General features: G+C 29.3%; 4 protein-coding genes across 10 annotated transcripts in view; 3 read left to right on the forward strand and 1 right to left on the reverse strand.

Moving 5' to 3' along the window:
- The window catches only part of mmd (disintegrin and metalloproteinase domain-containing protein mind-meld), a 258,307-nt gene extending 249,742 nt beyond the window's left edge, over positions 1 to 8,565 (forward strand). For 4 of the 5 annotated variants that reach the window (XM_089218712.1, XM_089218708.1, XM_089218710.1 and 1 more), the window contains one exon: positions 11 to 179. In XM_089218712.1, coding sequence (XP_089074838.1) covers positions 11 to 38 — 28 coding nt within the window. In that variant the 3' untranslated portion in view covers positions 39 to 179. Of the gene's footprint in view, positions 1 to 10 lie in introns of all 5 variants that reach the window. The other variant, XM_089218714.1, reaches the window with a different exon arrangement.
- A 4,065-nt stretch (positions 8,566 to 12,630) lies between these two features.
- Pitslre (cyclin dependent kinase 11B pitslre) lies at positions 12,631 to 18,964 on the reverse strand. Of its 3 annotated transcripts, XM_015508168.2 has the most exons (13): positions 18,671 to 18,964; positions 17,962 to 18,012; positions 17,750 to 17,867; positions 17,608 to 17,666; positions 17,053 to 17,221; positions 15,931 to 16,150; positions 15,782 to 15,799; positions 15,393 to 15,638; positions 14,807 to 14,993; positions 13,759 to 14,048; positions 13,455 to 13,684; positions 13,093 to 13,364; positions 12,631 to 12,992 (listed from the first exon to the last, which is right to left on the reverse strand). In XM_015508168.2, exons 1-13 carry the CDS (start codon positions 18,694 to 18,696, stop codon positions 12,725 to 12,727), a joined length of 2,154 nt encoding a protein of 717 aa, XP_015363654.1. In that variant the 5' UTR covers positions 18,697 to 18,964; the 3' UTR covers positions 12,631 to 12,724. The 3 variants fall into 3 exon arrangements, with proteins under 3 accessions (XP_015363654.1, XP_015363655.1, XP_015363656.1); XM_015508169.2 differs by lacking the exon at positions 15,782 to 15,799 and having other exon boundaries at positions 18,671 to 18,958; XM_015508170.2 differs by lacking the exon at positions 17,962 to 18,012 and having other exon boundaries at positions 18,671 to 18,957.
- Positions 18,965 to 20,747: 1,783 nt separating this feature from the next.
- On the forward strand, positions 20,748 to 23,734 carry LOC107161675 (cyclin-dependent kinase 12-like). Its single transcript, XM_015508179.2, has 3 exons — positions 20,748 to 21,077; positions 22,003 to 23,131; positions 23,192 to 23,734. The coding sequence occupies exons 2-3, from the start codon at positions 22,258 to 22,260 to the stop codon at positions 23,635 to 23,637; spliced, it is 1,320 nt and encodes a 439-aa protein (XP_015363665.1). The 5' UTR covers positions 20,748 to 21,077; positions 22,003 to 22,257; the 3' UTR covers positions 23,638 to 23,734.
- Positions 23,735 to 23,919: 185 nt separating this feature from the next.
- On the forward strand, positions 23,920 to 26,388 carry LOC149058758 (solute carrier family 66 member 3). Its single transcript, XM_089220706.1, has 4 exons — positions 23,920 to 24,098; positions 24,761 to 24,983; positions 25,066 to 25,186; positions 25,812 to 26,388. Exons 1-4 carry the CDS (start codon positions 23,920 to 23,922, stop codon positions 25,946 to 25,948), a joined length of 660 nt encoding a protein of 219 aa, XP_089076832.1. The 3' UTR covers positions 25,949 to 26,388.
- Positions 26,389 to 26,555: the final 167 nt, after the last annotated feature.

The following is a 26,555-nucleotide window of genomic DNA, read 5'->3' on the forward strand; positions in this document are numbered from 1 at the left end:
CCTCCGGAAGCTCGTCGACCAATAGCGCGGTCGGCTAGCATGGACATGCCGGCGGTCGCGGCCATCGCCGACAGTGGCGTCCGACAGCCGGCGGCCGCCCACAGTGGCGGCAGCAGCAGCGCCCGGAGCAGCCGCCGGTCCTCGACGCACCGACAACACCGCTCCGGGTACGACGCACAGCTGTCGGCCACCAGCAGCGGCAGCGGCCATTCACCGTCACCGCGGTGCAAGCAGCGGCGAAACGGCGCCAACGACGATACCCGTACCGCCACAACCAGCATCACCACCACCGCCAACAACAACACCACCATCATCGCCGCCGACAACAGCAGCAGCAACAACAACAACCACCATCAGCAACGTCACCACCACCAACAACAACAGCAAAAACAACAACAACAACGCTCTCCCTCCGCCAACAACCACCTTGGCCCAACCCCGGCCACGACCTACGAACGGTCCGTGCTGCTCAACAACAAACATTTTCCCGAATACAAACACTGACGTAGATAACGCGCCGCTGCCGTTTCCCACGCGTCGTTCTGCGGTCTCTTGTCCGATTTTCGAGACTTGTCGTCGCGTCAAGTGGCGAAGCAGGACGTGATTGAAAATTCGACTATACTACAGCGGGATTGTATGACGTGATTATCGTCCGAATAATTATTTTCATTATTTTGAATATTTTATGATATTGTAAATTTCTGTGCGGATGTAACCTACGGCCATCGCGCATACGTATCCCACATGTCAAAAATTAATAATGCTTATAAAATATGACGTCATAATAACCACCGGCTCTGGTTATTAGGCTAAATTCAGGTGTGGATCTAGAAATATCTGAAACTGGGGATACATTTTTTCAGCAAAATAAAATTATAATTTTAGTCCCCACATAATAGATTAGGTATAAATCTGATTTGATAAAAATAAATTAATAATTTTAAATAAACACTAAATAAAAAATGTATATTAATAGGTATATAGTATTTTAAAATAGGTGAGATGCTAAAGCCCTTGGATCTGCACCTGATTAAGTTAGGTTAAGAATAGGATGCTCACCTCTACAATTGATATGTAGAAATACAATAAATAGACGTTCGTACGAGACTATATGTTCAAATATATTTCGCTGATGATAGCAACATTGATCAATACGTTTAATTACGTTTGATACTAAAAAAATTCAAACTGAAATCATCATTCATCAGCAATATAATAGACAATTCCATACACCTCCGGATAATTTATTCTTAAAACAGCCTTTATACCTAAAAGGTATATTAATTGTTTTTTCTAATACATGCACCAACACCAATGAGTTTACAGTAGTCAATAACAATATAATATTATCATGGTATAGGCGATTTTAAGAGACCTAAAACTGGTCATGTGTGGCAATTTGGTCGGGTAATACGGCAGTAGTTACTAGTTGCAGTTGTCAAAGTTATTCGTGGAACGCATGAATTAATATTCCCATTGAACTTTTTTCTTAAAAAGACGCCTTCACTTATATTTTAATAATAATAATATATTAGACTCATAAGAACACTCCAATGATGGATCATGTCTCCAGATTACAGAATTTTTCGTTTATTGTTTGTCACACAATTTCCGGCATAATTAATTATTCCAGTTCATTAAGCCCCGGTGATTCCCTCCACTCACACCGGCCACCATCATAATGCCATTTCTGCAGTCAGCGGATGATGCTCTTAGCTGCTTTTGCGTCCGTGAGTCTAGCGAGGTAAAAATACAAATCAATTGTCTTGATGGTATATCTAAACAATAAAATAATATTGTAAGACACTAAAATCGTTTATTTATAAAGGTACAGTTGTAATCGTTGCCTATAACCATAATAATATTATTGGTATCATCATCATCATTCGTTTGGCACTATGTCACGGCAAGTGAAAGACAATATCGTCCGGCGAGTACCCTAGCTATTTCGCCTTTGAAAAGGCAAATCGATTTGTGTACTTCACTCGTGATTTAGACTCATATAATATCAAATCGACGACATGGTAATACACTCTATAATCTTTCAGACCCTCGGCGTGTAATATCCACTCGCCAGTATTTGCGCTTCTCACGGTTTCATTTTTTCCCTTCAATCCCGAACAAATAAACCATCTCGAACAAGTAGGGGTTCTCTATTCGGTTCCGTTATCCTAAAAAAATAAAAAATATTTATTTTACAACGCGTTCAGTATTGGTACCTACTAGCGTGCACTCCTCGTTATACATTTCCGATAACGAATCGACTTACGACGTTTTCCTCCACATAATGTAATAGGTGTGTTTCGCGAGTATACGAATTTTCCATGTCGTTTTCATTTTTCCACTCTCTCTCTCACTCTATCTCTCTGTGTCTCTCCGTCCCCCGTGCGCTGATGACTTCACCGACACCGATTTTATAATTTCGTTTGCCGTAGTTTTTTTTTTATTATTATTCTACTTCGCTGTTTTACCACACAAACGACTTTTGGACTTGATTCGTATTTCAATCGCGCAACCGATGATGACTGGGAGATATTTTCCGATGCGGGAAACAAAAAATAATATTCATAAAAACAACATCCGGGACTTCAGGTTTTTTCTTTTTATTGCTTGGTCGTAAACTAGGGCAATTGTACTACGTGTATAAGTTGCTAGATAACCGGAAAATGTGATCCTCTCTATTCTCATAATAATACACGATGTACATCCGCCGTCAGGCACTCATCACGAACGCGATACTTTTCTGCGTATCAAAAATCATTAATCGACCTGATGTTCAGTGTAATTCGTGTGCTGTTCATGATACTCCAGTCTGATTAAGAATATATTTTAAAACATTTTTATTGCCCATGAATATGATATTAAATAATAATAATTAAAATGTACTGCTGTAGGTTATGATTATTATTTTTAATATTATTGTTATGTTTACTACAGCTCTTGGTGCAATACACAGGTATAATATTAAAATATATTGTACATCGTTGTTATTGAATTTTGGTTTCGTGTACATATTTTTACCAGGGTTACTTTAAAATATGTATAACTAACATTACTACATAAATCGTTTAAATATGTCTAGTGTGGTATAAAAAAATTGTTTATGTACCTATCTAAATAATATTATATTAAAATAATCAAGTATAAAATGTTTTCCGTAGTGTATACTTTTAACGCGAATACATACGTTAAAAATTCGCGTACCTAAGATCCGAGATCAAAACTGCCAAAAATATTTATTTTCTTTTTAATAATGTTGCACAGCTGTAATAAGATTATTTATTATTACGATGTTACAAATTTATCGATCTTGTTTTTCATTTTATTTTTCTCTAATAATTTTACTATAAATGTAACTTGTACTTATTGTCTTATAATAAACTTATAATAATACTATAGAATGTTATACTAAATTGTAATTGTCTCGCCGCCAAACAAACCGCAAATATTCAAAAACGATCAAAAATACACAAAATCGTATATAAGTATCACGGTACACCATCACAGAAAGAGCGTATCCAATGTATAGGAGTATAGGACATAAGGACCTATGTGGCTATGTATATATTATATCTCAGGTGAAATTGTCAATGAAACTACGAACAAATTCGCGTAAATACTAAGTTTTGAACGGTGTTTTTGAAACAACATGATTATATTAGATTTAATTCATACATCCCTGGTTAAGAAAATAAAAACAATATTTCTAGTAAAAAAGTTAAATAAAAGTTATTATACATCGGGTGAATCGTAACGTTTTATTATTTTATAATTATTATTATTCCATGATAAATATTTTTATCTTTATATTTTTAGTGAAGTAATATCGTAAGTGTATTCATAATATCAAAAACACTCGACGTATATTGTACCAATGGGTATTTCAAAACAAAAAAAATGGTTACCTCATAAGTACGTAATTATATTTTGTCAATATTTGGATCACTTTAAAAAATTAAGTAGGTACTAGATACTTATACATATAGTTAGGTTGAAAAATATATTTTAGTTTATGTATCGTATTTTTGTTACATTTATTATACATATTATGTTAACACTGTATAGACCATATAAATATTAGATGTTTATTTATTTTATTAAGAAATTGCTTTATTATGTCACATTATATACACAACAAATTTAATTTTTCCGAAGTGTAAAAACGTCATCAGCAAATAGTAGTACTATTTCCCAAATTCTTCTTGACTCGGCTAAATACCCATATATGGTCACTTTTATATGACTTAAAGTGATCGTGATTGAGAAAAGACGATTAAAAAGAGAACGAGAATAAATTTGCGACCCGGTTCTAAGCCTTTTTTTTACAGAGGATGACATATTCTTATGGATAAAAAAATTAACTAGTTCTTTCTGCAGTCACACAACACCCAAAAAATACCACGAGAAAACGATCTAATCGATCGACGGCGTTTTCAAACCGGCGGTTCAGACGTGATAATTTATGCACAATATTATATCCCCGCCTGTGTAATATATCGTATTAAAATATCGATATTCTAAATAAAAACAAATTATTGTACGAACGTTTCCTAGAAGTAAAAAATGAAGACGACGACAACGGTGCCAATCCTCGTAACCCTCCTAACAATAATAGAATTATAAAATGAACAAAAATCGTTTTAAGCTCTTTCCTCTCTTTTTTTTCGCTGTCGTTGTTGTTCTTGTTATTGTTGTTGTTGTTGTTTTTTTGTTGTTGCTTTTGTTGTTGTTGATGTTATTATATTATTGTTGTATATTACCTACCTAGTGTGTTTATTCGTACACGCGCGAGAAACATGTGTACGCCTATATTATAAGTGGAAAAAAATCAATTCTAAATTTGAGTTAACTATTATTACTATTATTATTATGTATTATATTAAACACATAATATAAAGACGTCATTTACTGTATTTGTGTTTTTGCCCATAAATAATAAAATAATTGTGTGCGGTTACCTATATACCTACCTGTAATATTGTATTATTGTCCTTTGTTATAATTATGATATAAAATTCACTGTCAAAAATCTTATATAGGCCTATATATTCTAATATTATGTATTATTATGTATTATTATTATTATTATTATTATTATATGTGTTTAAATCGATTTCTAGAAGAGGAAAAATTTAGAAATAATGTTTTGTTTATTATATATTATGATGTACACATACACAACCGACTTGCTGCGGTCATTAGGTGCCTGCAGCTCTTAACTACCCTTACGTATATATAAATTATTAAATTATGTGTGTGCACAGTTTGGCGTCCACGAGGGATATTCTTTCCATGGTGGGAGGGAGACACTCGTGAGTCCGCGAGACGTTTTTGTGTTCTGTTTTTTATGACCGTCGAATAAACGGGCCCGCATTAAGTAAAACTCTGCGCTATAATAATATTATAATATAATATATGATTTTAATACAATACCTAATTATTAATATCGTCATAAATCAAATCGCGCGTATCCACGATTTTTTTCTTGTGTACAATTTTTTGTCCACGTTTCGAAAATTTGTAGGCTGAAATATCCAAACTGACCCACTGGGCACACATAATAATATTAAATATGAATTAGTTCAATATATTTTCCATTGTATATACGTAAAATGACAGTAACAATAAAAACATGTACCTACTATTATAATATTATTGTTATTGCCTGTAGTTGCCGCACCGCTGCCGTGTGTTATATGTTTTATTGTTATGGTTTGATCTCTTTGAACCCTATTTGTTTCACTCTCGAAATGTGTACGACACAAAGATTCGACTAAATTCAAATTGTTTTAAATGTATTAATATTATTATTATTATTATTATTATTATTAGGTTGTTATATTTTAATAATGTGCGACGTTATTTCTATACGCATACATACCATATATTATATAATTTATACATTATATTGGTCATATTGTGCGTTAAATATTAGTATATTATATTATTATTATTATTATTTATTATTTATTAATATTATTATTACGATATTGTTTTATGAATATTTTTTATTTTTACTCGTAGACGTGTGCAGGGTATTTAAATTATTATTATTATTACGATGTAAACAATATAGAAGTTATTATAAGACCCGTAATCATATATAGACCCATAGTAATTCGGCTGAGACATGCGTATGGAGTTAACGCCTACACAGTCTACCTAGTCACATATATTATTCTAGTGTATACTTTACACGTCGTTTTTATATAATCTAGTCTCTGGATGATTGCTCAGACTTCAGAGTAATTTAGCAATCGTACATGATTGGGTAAGTACGGGTAGTGGATAGGTATACCATGAAGTTAATCTACTTACCTATACATATACCTCCATGGGACACCAAGAGGATTCAATTTCGTCGTCTGACATCCAAATTTCATTTCGACGCAGCCGGTTCCGTCACTTATCGTAAAACTTAAAATCCTAAATATTATTATTATACCTGATGCAGCACGATTGTGTATTTTTTACCTAGGTATTTGGCTGAAAAAACCAACAAAAAACTAATAAAAAATTACAGGCTTTTATCTAACAAATACGAAAATATAACACGATTGCGCATCAAAAAAGAGTTTTATTTATGAAAAGTAAAAAACTCAAAACAACAGTAGCTTATAAAAAGAACACAATTCAAAAACGGAAACAGATGATATCGATGAAAATGTTTTTCTTGGTTTTTATCCCAAAATAATAAATATAACCAGCGACGTCTTTTCGTGTTTTTTTCTGATTTTATTATATTAATGACAATTATGTATACCCTAGTTCTTGATGATTTGATATATTATTGTATTATGTATTCATGTGTATTGCGTACAAATTAATGTATAATGTATCAGAATCGTAATTTAAAATTTGTGGTTGATAGGTACCTACTAACTAATGAAAAAAGTCAATAAAATAACACATTTTTTACTATTTTATATTAGTATGTGTACTTTTTTTGTTGCGCATTCATGTTGCGTTTTTAGCAGGTGAAAAGTGAAAAGTGGGCAATCGTATACACCCCTAAGGCCTAAATGAATCTATTAACTTGTAACCGACTACCCATGCCAACCTATAATATTATTGTATTATAGTTAGACTTATTAATATTCGACGATAATCAACGCAATTTAACTTATAAAACAGTACATGACGAATAATTTCTTGTATTTCCAGAGAAGTACGCATATAGGCGCAGCAAATCACCCTAAATTATTTAGCGATATATTATGTAAGCTTAAACACAGAAAACAATTTTAGAGGAACACCCTAAATTCACGTCCTAATTAACGCCAACAGACACTTTCGTAGTTTCATCTACAACCCGAATAATTTTACTTTCGAAATTATAACATTCAAATCTTCTGGTAGGTACTTTACTTCAATGTAGCCATATTATACAGGTATAATTACTGCTTTTTCCCATGTTATACTCAACGAAGACGGACGTTGGTAACTTCGATAAAGTTTCGGACCACATGAACGAAATTGTCTAATGGCCACCCCATGGCAGTATATTTTAATATTATCTACCGGCCACGCTGTAATTTCATTCAACCCGGTAAATGGTTCTTTTCGATATACCCTATTTAAATATAATATACGTACATAATAACATTACGAAGATGAATTTCGCGATATCATAGTATTATTGTTACTATTATTATTATTATTACAATACATGATAATATGAAATTCTGGAAAAATTATTATAACTATTAATAGATATAAGTATATATTAAAATATAAATACCTAGGTATATAAAAAACGACGGATGAAAATATTCTGGCGACCAAAAAAAAAAACGAATTGTCACTGTAACGTCCAATTTTCAATTTTTTTCATTCCCCGGTCATGATATATGGTTATATAATAATTAATAATAAAAGTAATAATTAAAAAATGTGAATACGTATATCATAATAATATAATATAGACTCAGGTATACCGGTTATATTAATGTATTATTATGATTTGATTTTTTTCTCAATCTACTGAAACCGAAATAACTGCGAGTAATAATAATATTTATAAATTTAAATGTTTTGTAGATAATTTGTAAAAACAAAAAAAAAAGGAAAAAAAGTTCTATTGTTCATTATAAATACATTATTATATATTATAATATTATGTATTTTTTTTTTATTATTATTATTTTGATTTTCGAATGCGCGAGACATGACTCGTGTAGTTTATAAGGTCATTAAGTCGTCTATTTGTAAATATAATACCGATAATAATATTATGCATCAATTGATAATGTTGTATTATATTAGTAATATTATATTATATTATGATAATGTTGTAAATTTAAGATTAACAGTTTGAGTATTCTGTGCTCAATTGTTTTAGCCATTTAGGCTACAAATATATAAGTGTCACTTTTTTATAGATAAACGTTTTAGGAACAATAATATAATGATTATTATTATACAGAAAAAAAAATATTATAAAAATAAATATTGGTTGTACATAATAATTTATCCATTCTGAAGGTATATTATAATATGGTAATTAAACAATGTGATTATATATAATATATTATTATATATATATATATAAAATAAAAACTAGAATTTGGAGTAATTCTTTTTAGATTGTCGTAATTCCATTTCCACTTTTCCATAAACTATAACAACGGTGTGGGTTATTTTCAGTGACGTGACGTGAATATAAGCAGTACTACAATTTCAGTTCTTAACAATGTAAACTGTTGTCTCATGTCTGTTGTAATATAATCACAGATTATATGAAAATATAGTTTGTGGTATAATTTTAAAACTCAATATGATTAAATTCTAATAATGATAAAATAAAATAATTATATTTTTATCATTGTTATTTGTTGTAAATCTAAAAATAATATTGGTGGTTTCGGGTACGTGTTTCGGCCGTCGGTTGATGACAGGCCGATTATCACCGTACAGCTGGGTCCACACTAGGACGAACATTGATGTCGAGTATGTTCGTTGAGAATGTTTCCTGGCTCGACGAACCAATGCTACTGTACTTTCAAGTATTCGACAACAATGTTCGTTCAAAATACACAAAGATTTACCGCCTTTCAAATTGGAAACTTAAAGATTTCGCATTCGTATTGTTTATTTAATTTTAGTAGGAACCGGTATCTAGTGCGGAATGAACAAATTGCTAATTTTTCTAAAAAATTATCAGTTTTATTTTTTTTTTTTGCAATATGAGTGAAGATATAATTATTGCAAGTGCAGCGTTTGTTTTTACATCGTTAGTTTCTCAAGCAAAAAAAAAATCTTTTTATGAAGGACGTTGTTGGCAACGTACAATTTTTGAAAGTAGAAGTCGTTATAATGGAAATGATCTGCTAAATGATTAAGTCTTGAACATCCAGGATTCAAAAACATTATAAGAATGTCACCAACAGATTTTGAATCATTGCTTGAAGTTATTGGTCCTCAAATTGGAAAGGATATTACTCATCTATTAATAATTACTAAATACTTAAACTTCGAATGTACGTAAAAAAATACGTATAATACTATTTAAAATGTTGTACATATAGTCTATACCTACCGAATTAATTCAATATAATTGGATAGGAAGCAACATTTACTTCTAAATAAGTTTATGATAGTATATTGTTGTTTTTGATAAACATTAAATAATAATAAATAAACTTGATTAATAACCAGTCATTCTATCTCTATGAACTTTTTGAAAGATAATTATTTATTCAAAAATATTTATCAATTTAAAGATAAAATATACATTTTATATTTTTATGTATAAATTACTTATAGTTTTTTAGCAAATTTGTAGTCGAACACATCTACACTGATGACAGAGTTGAAAAACATTTTCTTTGATTTTCGTTCAGATACCTCCTATTGAGCGAACATTTTAGAGTTGTACGCGCACACATAGGAAAAACGTACAGACTAGGTGAAACATTCTCAAGCTCAACGAACATGTTCGACAACAATGTTCGTCCTAGTTTGGACCCGGCTTAATACTCGGTAAAAATTTAATGTCCCCCGAACGCCGCAAACGAACTCACAGGTCAACACAATACATTTTCTATAAATATGTAAGCGATTCCAATTCCAATTCTCTTTCCTATTTTATATATGGGACAATTACAGTTTATACTTTATAGTGTAAAAATAATAAATTGCATTGATATTAGTAAATGGAAACTTATAAGGTGGTGATACTGACGTATAAGCGATTTTCAAAAGCGTTATAATATGACCAACTATCATGACGTAATTGACGTCATTTTATTTATTTTACTCGTTTTGTTGGTATGACAGTTGTCATCGACCAGTGACCATGGCTTTTATGTTTGTTTAATAATATTTAAAATCAAATTCAATCATTTAAATATTTATATTATAAATTATAGCATGATGAGTGATAATGATAATGGTATTCAATGTTTGACATGGGGGGGGGGGGGCTGAGTACCTCAACTATTTTTTGGATACGCTAGCGTACCCCTACTTCTTTTTTAGACGGGAACGCATGGGACGGATTGTAATGTAAACTTTTAACTTACCTACCTATTAATTAAAATGAAATACAAAATTGTATTTGAAAATGTGAATTGTAATTTTATTGTATTAATATTTGATATCTAATTCTAATATTAAGTGAACCTTAAGTTACACGGTTACATCTAATAAATTATGATTTATATGTTATGATTCATTGATTCGTGTTTCTTAATAATTTAGTATACTTTTTAAAAAGGACCGTAAAGGGTGGTTTGGGGCGACCCCCCACCCACCATGGTTATGTAAGTTTTATTAAAATAAATAGGGACGCTACATTTTAAAAGTAGCTAGAGTACCTCTACTACTTTATTTCCAAGGCAACCACTGATGATATTATAAATAATAATTGTACCATATTATGTGAGTATGATAAAGAAGAAAAAAATGTTGTATAATGCAGTTTTATAATATTTGTAAAGTAAAAATCATAAAATAAATTGCCAGCTTTCTAGGAATAGTAAAAATAAGTTATAGGTATTGGTGGGTACAATTTTTTGTGACTGCTCCACACTGCACCATCTTTTTTGCACCATCACTGATGATTTCACGCCATGCCACTGGTTATTTACTGTATTTACACACAACAATGCCTGTAAACAGAACAATTAAGTGTAATTCAATTACTGAAAGTCTCTAATATTAGGTATAGACGTATAGTGATGTTTTAAAGGGGCCCGTAGAAGTGATCACCTCACCATGGGATGAAATCTAATCTTTGATTCCACTATTTGCGCATCAAAGTATCGAACAAAAGACTTAAAGTGGGTCATAACCTCATAACGCATAATCAAGCACCCACAAGGTGTTGGGACTGTTGGATCTAGATTCTAGAGTACAGATACCCGGTTATTTTAGGAGCCCGTTGAAATGAATATGTAATTTTCGAAATTTTAATAGGAATACTTATTTTTTTATTCAATAACATTAATATAATACCTACATCATATATATATAATATATAATATGTTACGATCAATTGCTACGTTTATAAGATGGCGTTAAAACGGTTTGAAATTAAATCGATTTTAAATTTTTAAACTATATAGTGCACTATATGCGAGCGTTTTAACGTCATCATAAAAACGTAGTAAATTATAGAAATAAAGTAATAACCTTTATAATATCTAGCCAAGATCATTGAACATCCTAAATCCTAACATTATAGAGAACGATATCATCAATGCCTAGACATTAGGTATAACCGAAAATATAGACAACACATTTACTGTTATGACTATGAAATAACCTTAATGTCTAATACTACTAATAGGTGTTGATAATTTTGTATAGTGACATTGTTTAATTGGATCGGAAATTTAATAATATGAGATAAATATTACACAAAGCTAATATTGCATGTATAAAATTAATTGAATCATTTAATTTTCACTATTTGATGTAGGTACTGTGTACCATACTTATAAGTAATAAATTAGATACTAGATACATTTTACGCAACGTAGGTACTAGTAGGCCAGTAGGCGTGCTTAAATACAAATATTGTAATAAATAAGTTTTTTTTTTTAAATTTTAAATTTGCCTTTTATTAAAAAATAATTATAGCAAAGCAATTATAAAAATAAATAAGTTAGGTACCGCGATTTATATTGTATATTTGTATAGGTACTTATAAAACATACAACAGATGTCAAATATATTCGAGATATATTTTATAGGTAGGTACGTAATGTACGACCATCGAATTAATAAAGCCGGAAAGTATATCGTTGCTAATTACTGGTTATAGATCAAACAATAAATCAATTTTACAATGCAAGGCCATTTCTAAATCAAAAAACAAATAGTTGTTTTAACATTTTTTTTTAATTAAATCTGAAAATGTCCAATATTATTGTCATTAGGTACCTTTAAAATATTTTTAACTGCACTATTACCTGAAAATCTATGGGTAGGTCAATGGTCGTATTTTCGAGTGAGTTCAGTTGTTTAATCTTGTTGTAATTTAAATACATTATATTTTTAAACAAAAATTACTGCACAATATTAGAAAAATTATTATTACGAGTGCTGAAAGTTAGTAAATCATGGTTTTTAACCAAGGTAACTGTTTTAAAAAACTGAAGTCTACAGGACATTAAATCAAAACAATTTCTTAACATAAAACATTTATTTGTAAAGAAAAAAATGTGGCCATTAAGTATAAAGCAATAGTCATTCATTATTTACAAATTAGAATATAAAATTAAAATTTAAGACTAAAAGCTGGTACTGCTGTTGCTCTTGCCAAATTATTGATGTGAAATCCTTCATCTTCTTTAAGCTGTTTGTAATCCCTACCTCCAGATGGTGGTTTTGGACTGGCTGCAGCTACTTTTCTCGCACCCCCTTCACTCTTGGCTGGCCATGTCGGGAACATTGCTGGATCTATAGCTAACGGCAATTCAGAGAAGTATTTTTGTTTGAGTGCATCTTCAGCAGTGACACGAGCACTTGGGTTATAAGTAAGCATTCTAATATGCAAAAAAAAATAATGATATTAATCAAGTATATAAATAAAAAAAAACTAATGATTATGAATGATAAAATCCAAAAAATAAAAATAAAACTCACTTTCTAAGTAAATCATAGCCAATATCTGTTAGAATACCTTCTTTTGTAAACCTTCCTTTAAAATTAGCTGGAGGACAGTCGGGCATTGAAGCTTTTGTAACTAACGACAAACTTGAATATCCAGGCCACACTTTTTCATTAGGTGTACCAAAGGTAGTAAAAATTTTTTTCAACTGGTCATATTCAGATTTACCAGTGAATAGTGGTTCCATTAAAAGAAACTCTGCAAATATGCATCCTACAGACCAAATATCAATTGGTGTCGAATATTCCTGGAAAATAAATTTAATAACTCAAATGGATGTAAGCAAAATCTTTTGTCACTGCCTATCAGACACAACTAAAAATGTGATTTTACTAACTTTAGCACCCAACAGAAGTTCGGGCGAACGATACCACAATGTGACAACAACTGGTGTATAAGCTTTCAATGGAGAACCATATTCTCGAGCTAAACCGAAATCACCAACTTTCAGGACACCTTTATGACTTAAAAGCAAATTAGATGTCTTTAAATCTCTATGTAATATCCAGTTATCATGTAAATGTTCAACAGCCATTAAAAGTTGTCGCATTAAACATTTTACTTCAGCTGAAAACCAAACAAAGTAAATATTCAATCAAATTTTATTTTGATAAATTACAAAAAAAGATATAATAACCTACCAGCTGTAAATGATTGTTTTTTTTGCCTCATTGTTTCCATTAATGATTTCATGTCATGTTCAACATAATCCATAACTATAAAAATTTTATCCATATTACTGCCTACAACAATTTCCCTCACAGTAACAATATTTGGGTGTTGTGATTTTAAAAGTGTGCTGATTTCTCTCAGTGAAGTGATAGGAAATCCTTCTTTTTCTTTTTCCATTTTCAATCGTTTCAAAGCCACAATTTCATCAGTTTGCTTTTCTTTAGCTCGGTAAACTACACCATATGTCCCTTCTTCAATTCTAAATATCATAAACAAATTAATAAATAAAACGGGCTAAAAATAACACTGTATGTTTACTATAATATAACTCAATAAAAATAGCCGGTAAGATTTCATCAAATTACAAAAAAATCCAGTAATGTATTAGGACCTTAGATCACATACAATCGATAAAGCTATTATCTAAATATTTGAAACAACATAACTAAGAGGACTAAGCACAAATGTAGAAGCAGTCAATTTATATCAAGTTGATGTATAAACTATAAGCCATTGTGATAATAATAAATGCAAGAAAACAAAATTATTTAGTTTGAAATGTTGAATATTTATCAGGCACACAACATGTTATTACTAAATTAGTCAACAGTAATCTAAACACTGATGAAAATAAGAACACAATAAGATTAATGAAATAATAACTATACTCTGTTCAAAATAAGACCAGACCTCGGCAGCTGAGTTGTGCGCATGGGCGTGGCTTATTTCTGCGGCTCGGCCTGACACGTGATCTATGGTGGGAGAGGTGCCTGACCGTCACAAACGAAAGCTGGTTGTCTGAGGTCCGGTCTTATTTTGAACAGAGTATAAATAAAAACTGATTAAAATGTATAATTATTGTATTAGTAAAAAAAACATGCATGTGCAATAAGTCTAACTAAAAGAAACTTGTTGGTCATCACCATTCTATTATACGCATTTCTATGGCGTTGCTTTATCCATGGTATAGGATATAAAATTTGGACCCTATTATAAGCACTTATATTATCTAATTACCTATTTAAACATTGAAATTCTTCTACACTTCGACATCCTTGTAGAGCTGGTAGATATTCTTTAGGTAACATTGGTGGAGATGAGTTTTTTTCTAACGTTATATCCATTTGAATTTCAGTATCTACTTCTGGTGATTTTGATTCTTCTTTCACCGAATTACTGCTACTAGACTTATCATCAGACTTTTCTGAAAATATGATATGAAAACTTTATACTCAGCAATAATTTTTGGTTAGATAAAGTTAACAATTTAAAAAAAAAAATGTGTTAGGATTTTCTTGATATAATAAAGGTTAAAGGAATTATAATCTATATCATATTTAAATAATACATAATGTATCAAGCATATCGGGATCCATAGCAAATAATTATTTGGCGAATTTGCCTACTGTTGGGTTTCGGCTTTTGGGTGAATGCAATGTGTTGCCACCACGACTACTGACGATTACAACTTTACCATCCATAACAAACTACCAGGCCGCAGCGCAACGTAATGACACCATCAAAATAGCATGCCACTGAAAAACCATCCAGTAGGCAATCTATAAACCTATAGTATTTATAATCAATGCTTGATTGCACATACCACTAGATTGAGAACTTTTGGAGGATGAAGTTGTTGAACCAGAACTGTCTGTGTCATCACCAGAATCTTGACCTGATCCTTCAGATGCTTCTCCTTCCGATTTATTTTGATTTAGAGGTGGAGTTAGAGAGTTTTCTTCAGTCTTAACTTTATTATTATCATCTTCGTGATCCTCATTTTCATTTTCAGAACCAGATGAAGATGAATCATTTGATAACACTACCAAATCAGGCACCATATCAGGTCCTTAAACAAAATTTATAGACATAAAATAACAAATAACAATTTATATAAAAATTATGTAAAAAAGTCATAGATTGAAAAATAGCGAATAAATTAACAGATTTAAGTTTAAAAAATATATATATAAATATAAAAAATATGTCTACCTTGTTCCATTGTTATTTCTTAAATAAATTCATAAAAATAAATTAATTTTCAGTAACATATTTTATTAATAAATATAATAGTACATAATACTCATTAGTCATTAGTCATTACACATTACTATGATTAAAATAAATAATTGAAAACTTACGAGGTCTATCCAATGTTTTGTAATATTGTTCAATATATTGATCTCTTTCTCGGTGAGATCTTCGACTATCTCTTTCTTCTTCATCTTCTCGTTTTTTTAATTTCACATTTGAATCTCTAGAATCAGTTTCTTCTTTTTTTTTATGTTTGTAATCTGTTGTACGATACCGTTCTTCTTTTTCCATCTTTTTTTTTTGTAAAAGATTTCTCAAATCATTTTCCTTTAAAAATAAATATTCTTACACATATATATACATATTATACAGAATTTTTAATACAAGACAAACATTATTTAAAAAATAACTAAAATTTTTAAAACATATATATATTTTTTAGGTAATTTAGAGTTATAGCAAACATATTTAATATTAAATTCCTAGGCAGAATTTTTCATGTTAAAAATTACATTTAAAATGATTATTTAATCAATTATAAGCAGGGTTTGGGACTTATAGCACTTAAAAGCACTATAATAAGCGCTAAAATATGCACTTAAAAACCCTAGAATATGCACAAAAAATTAAAAAATATGCATTCAATATATTTATTATTTTATTAATACCTAATTATTAATTACAATTAGTGTCACATAAAAAATATATAGTATATAGTAAATATATATACAACATATATAGTAAATAGGTACATAGATTGCATTACTATTTATTTTTTTTAGGTCTGTTGAAATTTTGGATAATTTTCCAAAATATGCAAAATAAGCACAATAACGTAAAAATAAGCACTTTCCTGCGAAATGTATGAAATATGCAAAAATATGCACATTCAAATTTTGGATTTGGTATCACGACATTGAGAAATGAATTTGTTTTATACTCTGCTACATTTTACAATAAATAAAAAAAGTATGCAAATGCTATAAGTCCCAAACCCTGATTATACGTATTTAATATTTAGAAGCAAAGTGAAGCTGCAAAGGGGTAATCCTCAAAAATGTGATTCACTAATTACCTCATCTTAACTAGTAAAAATTATGTTTTATAATGAATAGTAATGAAACAAAAAAATGTTTGATTTTTTAAATAACAAGAAGAATAAAAAAAATTATACTGTATTATTTGATGAACAGTTTATTTTTATAACCAGGTTTGTGTTATTATTATACCTTAAGTATTTCATCTCTGTACGGCTTATCATGTTTAGAATGTTTATCATGACTATAACCACTCCTTTTTTTATATCGATCCCAATCACCATTTTCACCTCTGGATTCTACTTTATAATAATCATCTTCCTTTTTTGATCTTTTGTTTCTCAGGGCAAATTCTTCCTCGCTGTAAAAATAAATTAAATAGTAAAGGTATTGTCATTAAATTCAGATATAGGTTGGCATCTAGATACAGGAATGATTCCACCATTCGTTTCCAAAGTTATGAAGTTTAGACGCAGCAGTAAGAACATACAATTATAATTTATTTAAATTTAACACATTTATTGTACAATCTATACAGCTGTGGTAACTGTAAGCTAGTGGTGGTGAGTGATTTAAAAATTCACAGACTTCAATTTAAACTTAAGAATTGTGAACTATATATTTTTAATGTCAAATAAATTAACTAGATTAATAAACATATTTAATTTATTGTTCAACCTACTAATATGGTCAATATTGATAGTTGTGCTAAATCTGTTTAGTAATATTATTAAATTGAAGTATTACCGAGTATGTCTGTGCTTTCGTTTCTCAAGATGTCTGGAATGATGTTTTTTTGTTGGATCCTAAATATTTAAATAAATTTAATACTGATTAGAAAAAAATTGTGATTTCCTTAACCATACATTTTTAATAAAAATATAATTACTTTTGAGTGTTTGTGATGACTTGTCACCTTATGCCTTGACTTGTGCACTCTAGCTTGTGGTGGTTTTATTGTTAATGTATGATCTAGAGCAACGTCATCTTCATCAGTTCCCCCATTACTAAAATATTTAAAATCATTTGATTAACATCACAGGACTACATGAGTACTACACTAGAAGTTAATAATAGCAAAGGAAAATCATTAATTTTTACATTTTTTTAGCATGCAGTTTATCCGCTCGAATTTTATCCTCTTCAATAACCCTACACGGTTAAAATATTTATAAAATACATTAGTAAGACAATACAATAATATCACATTATTGTAATATAAATATAATACCTACTGTTTAAGAGAATACCATAACCCCCCCCCCCTTATTATTACAAACTTACAATTATATAACAAAGCAAATTTTACGATCACAATAATCCTTTTCACTGTTATAATATTAATTTAAAATTAAGATTATTATCTAAGGTATCTCATAGGTTTTTATTGATGTTTTAACTTTGAAGCAATTAAAGATTGACTACAATTATTGAAAAAAATATAGTTTTAAAATGTCAATACTTGCTAAAACATCAATAAAAACGACAAATTTATTCACATGCTTTAATAAAATTAAGGTTAATAAATAAAATGTTTAATATTATTTGTAAGTATGTATTGTATCAACTTGTAAGACTTGAAATAAATTAAATTAAAAAGCACTAGTTATGATAATAAGAATATTATGTGCTTATGACGTTCTAAAACATTAACAAGTCAATTCGGTGATGATATAGAAAAAAATTTGTCAAACAACTGTGTAAAATGCAAGTATAGTTGTTAATCGATTCGAGAATGCATTACAAATACAAAGCGTATTGACAAAACAAATAGTAAGTTGTTCTTATTGTCATATGTTATAACTATTACCTGCTTGACTGTGAATTTGAATCCATAGTTAGGTGAAAAATAATAAATTATTGTTAAATGTACCTATTTTTAATTGTTAAAGATCGTTTATAATTGCATTTTTGATCGAAAGGAATAATAGGTATCTATCACTTATTATCATCTAGTTATTATGAAATATGAATATACTTAAAAATTTAAATATACTTTACGACTTGCACAAAGCACAAAATGCACAACGCGATTGTTTATGTAAACATTATCGACCTTTTATCGTGGTGCCACCAAACTTATCATTATTTAATATTATCATAGATAATATTATCACACAACAATTTAATATTTATTTATTTATTTATTTATTTATATTCATCGTAAGACCTTTAGATATAACGATAATACCTATAAGCAACATGTTGTATAAATCTATGGTTCTACCACTTAAAATAAAGTATTCACCAACTTACACGATTTAAGAATATTATGGTAGACGTCAGTCGTGTAACCCACGGATAATAGACATATCTATTATCCGTGAGTGTAACCAACATGCATTTATCAATCACCATAGATATTAAATGATAAATATTAAATAATCATTTATTATCTATGTCAAATTGTCAATCACCAACGGCTACAACGAACCAAAAACTTGGCCTGCTCCGGAGCCAGCCATGGCCCATGGTCCATGGTCATCACTAATCGCCAATCGGTCAAAAAGTCCGCCAGTCAGGTGACAGAATGTCATAGACATATTAATATGTCTATGCAAAATGTCCATTTTGAAAAAAGATGAACTAAAAGTCCGGATTTATCTTTTTAATGTCTGACAAAAATTCCGAGCACATTTCAGACAATAAGTCTCAATAAATAATTAAAATATTTTATTACATTTTTTATTTTTATCTATAATTATATTATAGATAGGTATTTCATACTACACAAAACAAATAATTCAATAGGTACAAACATGGTTATTTTGACTTAGGTAATTTAAATTATTACTGTAATAATGGTCGATATTTGTATTGAATTATTTAAAATTATTATTACTGTTGTAGGCATCGTGGTTTGTATTGAATTATTTGTTTTGTGTAGTATGAAATACCTATTTATACCTATATAATATAATTATAGATGAAAATTTAATAAAATATTTTAGTTATATTTTCGGACTTTTTATCCATTTCTTTTCAAAATGGACTTTTTGTCCCCGGACTTTTCAATTTTCATCCGGGATTCGTGTGGAAAAGTGATTTTTCTGGTTATTCTGTGATAATATTCTGAACTGTGGTCACAATATCTTGTCTATAGTCAACAGCAGCAGTGTGACCAGAATAGGCGTAAAAATATTTACTAAAAACAATCGCGATTTACGATTGTCTGTTTCTTGCATTTTTGATTACTTTATAGTTTATACTTACTAAGTACAAGTTATTCAGTAATTCAGATTCAGAAAATTCAGTATACCTTTAAGGCTTTAACCTTGTGTCTTGTAACAAATAGTTACTCTGTTACTCACAAGTCACGATCACAAAAACAGAAAAATATTGAAATTCAAAATCAATCAGTATTTAATAATATGTTAACAATTCTATACTTCAGAATTCTGTAGTATCGACTATCCACATGCTACAAGGATATTAGGAAATCTGAAATTGTGTATTTACAATTTTCAAATTTTGAATCAACATATTTTATTAGATAGGACAGGTGTCATGGCGAATCGTCGGGTTTGCGGATAATACGATATAACATCTACCATCGCGTGCGAGTGTTATGGCCTATGGGACGATCATAATAATAAATATAGAAAAGAAAAAAGTGGAAAACCAATTAACTGACATCGAGTTTCGTCAATATCGATATATTCGATGTCCATAACGTCTAAACTCCAAAGGCCTAGTGGAGAATATTTGTTCAACGTACAATTAATGTACAATAAAAATGGTTCCCGATTATGATGTTATAAATTTATAATGGCAAATGCCTGTGACTTCTAGATACCCCCTACAAAGACAAATAATATATAAATATATATTTTATGTTATGACTTCTTGAAACCATGTGTGAAATGTGAATACTGAATGCGACTACAACTGAATACTGATACCGTAATTTAGTTGTTGCAACTTACTACTTACAATACTCTTATCAATTTCGGAATCTTCCTGATCAGTGATCACCTTTTTTTTTTTTTTTTGTATTCACAAATTCACAATTATTCTATTTGAAACTTTTCTAGTAAAATTTTCGTCACAACTTTTTCCCTCTAAAACAATATTATTTATATTTGTATACATTATCTGGTCAAAAATTGAAAGGGTCAAATCTTTCGCCTCGATTTTGCTGTGCTGCATACGGTATTCAGAACCGTCTAGTCGCCGTGGTCGTATATTGCTGATTTTTGTTATCTCGTTATTACTGAGTAAGTAAAATCACAGTTATTTTCATTAATGATTTTGGGTTTGTAGAAATTTGTCCTCTCTTTAAAAGCACATTCACGTTGTAATTAATTAATTGGTAACTGACTGAGGTATTCAACAAAAATACTTTATCTCGACATTTTGTCTTTTGATTGACTTATGCAAATTTTTGGTTTACCTACTGTGTACTAAGCAATCTTCTTACACAATTTTTTATATTTTAATTGATTATTATTTTCATTTTGATTTTCAATATTTCTTTAATTTTGATTTTGATATTTTATGAACATCAGTAAAATTTGTACTTATTGGGAGTAACCTTGTTAAAATATTTGCAATTATTAGGTAGGTTTAGGTAGATAAATGTAATTTTTTTTTATTTCACTAATATAAAAAAATCAGTTTACCTACCTAGTATCTTTAAAATTCCAATTTAAAAAAAAGTCTTTTAACTAGGATATTCGTTATGTAAAAACTATAGAGTACTAATCATTTTGTAATAAAAAAATAACACTTCTTGAAATGTTGGATTTTGATCACTCCCTACCTAAATTTAATCAAAATATGATTTTATTTGTTAGTAAAATGAATGAAAATATTAAGTTTGTCAAATTACTAGTCTTAAAAAATATCTATTTTCAATGTGCTATTTAACTATGTTACATGATTAGGTATAGTTATTGATAATAATATTCAAAATTTACAACTAGTATTAGTAAAATAAGTATATTATTTGTAAAAGATACACTGTTAATGAACTAGTTGTATCCATTTCTTTAATTTATTATTTTCATCTAATTGTTGTTATTTCCTGTGCCGAGTCTTTGCCAACTATTATGTATTCAACTTTATGTAATTTTAAACTTGTCTTAGTTAGAACTTTTTTTTTGACATTCAAAAACAAAATATTGTGAAACATTTTTGCAGGATTCCACATATCAAATGAATGTTAATTATTTGATATGCCATCGGAATTTGTTACGATACAAAAAGTAGAACTGTCTACATTAAAGTATTCTCAAGTCAATCAACGGCTCTTGTCTACTACTAAGTCGATGGAAGACATTCTTTATCATCTACGACACAATATCGTCCATTTTAAAAGTTCCTTGACATTATTACTTTGCCAAACCTTAGCAAATAGAACAAAAAGTCAGGTTGCTAATATATTTTTCAAAACAGATGGAAACGGAAAATGGTATCGAAAATATACCATTGCCAAGCGATTCACCATTAATCAGACACCCAAGAGGCTTAGAGAACACTACACGAGTTGAAAATCACGATTCATTCTTGTCCCACTGTCTTCCAAAGAATATTATTTTAACTGATTTAATTCATACTTTTAGACAACGAGCAAAAAGTCCTATTTCAAAAAGACCTGTTGTTTTAAACTCTTCTAAATCATTCATTGATGTCAATGTGACTAGAACTGGTCTACGCAATGTAGATCTATATGAAATAATTTCACAAATCGGTGAAGGTTCATATGGCCAAGTTTACAAAGCCAAAGAAAAAAAAACCAATAATTTTGTGGCATTAAAAAAAGTGAGATTAGAACATGAATCCGAAGGCTTTCCAATTACGGCAATAAGAGAAATCAAAATTTTAAGACAGCTGAATCATCCAAATGTAGTTAGTTTAAAAGAAGTTGTTACTGATAAGGAAGATTCGTACGAATTCAAAAAAGGTGGTGGCTCATTTTATCTTGTGTTCGAGTACATGGATCATGATCTTACTGGCCTAATAGAATCTGGCATGGTAGATTTTTCAGTGAGAGATAATGCCATCATTATGCGTCAATTGCTAGAGGGCTTAAATTATTGTCACAAGCAAAATTTCATTCACAGAGATATTAAATGTAGTAATATACTGCTCAATAATAAAGGTGAATTGAAACTAGCCGATTTAGGTCTTGCAAGGTTATTTGATAATGAGCAAGTTCGTTTATACACAAACAAAGTAGTTACTTTGCGATATAGACCACCTGAACTTTTGTTAGGAGAAGAGAGATATGGCCCATCAGTTGATATTTGGTCTTGTGGATGTATCTTAGGTGAGTTACCCATTTAATGTACCAAATAATAGTTATTAAAACTTTGATTTACCATTGCAGGAGAACTTTTCATCAAAAAAAATATGTTTCATGGCAAAGATGAGTTTGATCAACTAGAGTTAATATCTCAGCTTTGCGGTAGTCCTTGTCCAGCTAACTGGCCAGAAGTCATAAAACTGCCATACTGGAAGTTTATAAGTCAAAAAAAACTGCACAGTCGAAAACTTAGTGATCATTATGACTTCATCGGAAATGATGCTTTTGAACTGTTGGACAAAATGTTAACTCTGGATCCCAGTAAACGCATCACTGCCGAGAATGCATTAACATGTACTTGGTTGGCGAACATAGACACCAATACCTGCATTTCATTACCTACTTGGCAAGATTGTCATGAACTTTGGAGTAGAAAGCGTAAAGGTCGATCAACTACTTCCAGGAATAACTCTTCTCTCCGTTCCATGAAGAAAGATCGCAATCAATCAGAGAACAAAACTCGAACTTAAATTGTTAACACATATTGTAATTTGACGAATTTTAATTATTTTCATTCAAGGGTAAAATTCCTAAAATAAAATATTTAAAAACTATTATAATAGGAAATATGTTGAAAATTATTTAATGTATCTTGAAACCCTGTCAGCTGTTTCATAGGGTATTTTAGTTTTATTATACAATAATATTATGGTATGGAGTCAATTTTTATTATTATAGTTATTCATTTTGAGTTATTTTATTTTCAGATAGGAATTGTATCAAAACCAAATATATATATACTATAATATTGTATGCATATACATGGTATTGTGTACCAAGTAAAACATCTCTATACAATGATTTCTTACCTATTAAGCATTTCTACAATTCTTTTGAGTGTTATCATGAAGGCTCCACAAATTATTCGGATTTACAATCAAAAGCAAACGGGCGGTATCAATTTAACTTCTTTACTTCTGGATTTAATCAAGTAAAATTATACAAACACATATATGTATTAACATTTGGAAAGTTTAATCTATAAATATAAATGTGTAAATGTATAAGCTTTATAACTTAAAATTGATAACTAAATAGTAAAAACAAGTAAGAATTGATTAAACTATTAATTCTAAAACTATGCTAGGTAATAATTTCAGTTATTTTTATATTGTAGTTAGTTTTTTGTAAAAATTAATAAAACAATAATTGTCTAGTGAATATTAGTCTGCCTGCATTAACAGTTTTACTATTTTATTAACATAAATAAATCTAGTACCCAGAAATCTATACATTTGCATGTTTATATTGAATTATCCAAAAAATAGCTGATTAGATTGATCAGTTACAAGAAAACTAAAATAGAAAATTATAATTTGTGTTTTGGCCGTTTTAAGATATATTCCATCAATCTTTGGTAACAAATTAATAAAATTATACCTCAAGTTTTTGTTAAAATCTCATATTTTTCTGTAAGATTCAATTTGAAGAAAGCTTTCAGATTATTAAAGTTGTTAGTTATTATAAAGTTATTATTGCATGCTTATACTGTTATATTGATCAATTATTAACATTTATAATGTATGCAATTCTGGTCTCGGATAAATAATAAATTATTATTTGTGATTGTATTGTGTGTTACCTGTTTTTCAGTTTAAGTACAACAACTTGTTACAATTATACAAACAATTATTCACTAATGGCATATATGGAGTATCCAATAATACTTTTTCAACAGTATCTTCTCATTGGTATTGTTCTATTTTACAATAATCGCTTAAATCTCAAGGTTTTGATTTTAAGTGTATTGTATGTTGGATTGTTCTCCGCATTTATTTGCAAACTTTTGCCTTCCTCTATACTTACTATTTTAGTAGTATGTTAATTTTACAACATTTAAATCGTTTCATAGTATTATATTCAAAATGATTGAATATAATTAATTTGTATTATTTTAGCCATTTGGTACACCAATATCATTATCAAGTAAATGTTTACAGTTGTTCACTATATTGAAATTTAAAAACGCTGATAGCATAAGCCTGACTTCTTGGTTGATTTCTGCATACACAAATGGAGGTAAGTTTTAATTTTCAGCTTTAATAATATTATTTTTGATCAATCCTAAACTTATCAAAACAAAATATTGACAAGCATCTAAGGTAAATCATAGAACAATATTGTTCTATGTTAATATCAGTAATAAAGATAAAAATAAGAGGTTTTCATAATTGTATGTTATATTCCTAATTTAATGTTTGTAAACTAAATATTTTCAAACTAGTTCACAATATTTCTTCTTTATTCGAGCAATTTAATTACCTTAATACAGAACTTCAAATATTATAACATGTAGCTTGGTGTCTACATTCAGTTCCGTACATGCTCCGAGTATACCCAACGACCAGCGTTGCTAGCTCCTGAGTGGGTGACCACTCATGTTTTTTAGCAACAACTTCTTGGCACACTTACAGTACATGCCCCAAACCAACTGTTCCCTGTTCCCTCTACAAACAAGCTAATGGCCATAGTTGCTGGGCTTAGAATAAATAAATAAAAAATTATACAACAGTAAATATTTTAATAATCATATTTAACAATTTTTACAATCAAGTACCCAAGTGCATAATACTGTTCTTAGTTCTAGACTAGTAATTTACACATTTTATTTTATTTAACAATAATTTGTATATTCTATTTCTAGCTAGGATATATACAATATCAGTGGATTCAGCAGATAAAATAATGCTCACAAATTTTTGCCTGAATACCTCATTAAGCACCAGCATATTATTAGCAAGTGTTTATTATAAACAAACTTCAGCAAAACATATTTCATAAAGTTTTTTATTACTTATCTGTATAAAATTTACTACATAAAACAATTTAGTTGGTATCAACATAATAGTTCAAGTTTTATAATATTTAATAATTGTTATTAATATATTTCCAATTTACTGAAATATCATATAACCTATTTAATATTTATAACTGTATTGTATTATTGTATTGTAATAATTGAATAGTGTTCTGTTATGCTGTATGAATCATTATTAGAATAAACAAGTATAGGCAGCTAATAATTTCATAAAATATTTAAATATAATGTATAAACTGCTAATTTTATCTACTCTTCAAATTAATACTAATACAAATTAATAAAAAGAGATTAATTTATATTTTGTACATATCATCAGTGTTTAATAATATAAGTATATATTTTATTCTTAGAATATATTGTGTAAATAATAATTTTTTAATAATATGTGTTTTTTTATAAACTGAGTAAAATTCATTGATTGATGCTTATTAGTAGGATTCAGATTTATATGTAAAAACATATTTTTATTATGACTTGATAAATTAATTTAGGTAAGTCATAAATTCGTTTCGAGGGATTTACAATGAAATTAACTATATTTTATTTTACAATTTTTCCATAAATACA

This window comes from Diuraphis noxia, unplaced genomic scaffold, assembly GCF_037042655.1.
Source record: "Diuraphis noxia isolate RWA-SAM2 unplaced genomic scaffold, SU_Dnox_SAM2 contig0002, whole genome shotgun sequence".
Lineage (NCBI taxonomy): Eukaryota > Metazoa > Arthropoda > Insecta > Hemiptera > Aphididae > Diuraphis > Diuraphis noxia.

Excerpts from the sequence above, each read along its gene's own strand:
- LOC107161675 (XM_015508179.2), top strand. The coding sequence starts at position 22,258 with ATGGAAACGGAAAATGGTATCGAAAATATACCATTGCCAAGCGATTCA. Across the intron at positions 23,132-23,191 it reads GTCTTGTGGATGTATCTTAG|GAGAACTTTTCATCAAAAAA; the intron begins GTGAGTTACCCA and ends TTACCATTGCAG.
- Pitslre (XM_015508168.2), bottom strand. The coding sequence starts at position 18,696 with ATGGATTCAAATTCACAGTCAAGCAG. Across the intron at positions 17,868-17,961 it reads AAACTGCATGCTAAAAAAAT|TAATGGGGGAACTGATGAAG; the intron begins GTAAAAATTAAT and ends TAAATATTTTAG. Across the intron at positions 14,994-15,392 it reads CAAAAGTTCTCAATCTAGTG|AAAAGTCTGATGATAAGTCT; the intron begins GTATGTGCAATC and ends TCATATTTTCAG.
- LOC149058758 (XM_089220706.1), top strand. The coding sequence starts at position 23,920 with ATGCATATACATGGTATTGTGTACCAAGTAAAACATCTCTATACAATG. Across the intron at positions 24,099-24,760 it reads TTACTTCTGGATTTAATCAA|TTTAAGTACAACAACTTGTT; the intron begins GTAAAATTATAC and ends CCTGTTTTTCAG. Across the intron at positions 25,187-25,811 it reads TTCTGCATACACAAATGGAG|CTAGGATATATACAATATCA; the intron begins GTAAGTTTTAAT and ends TTCTATTTCTAG.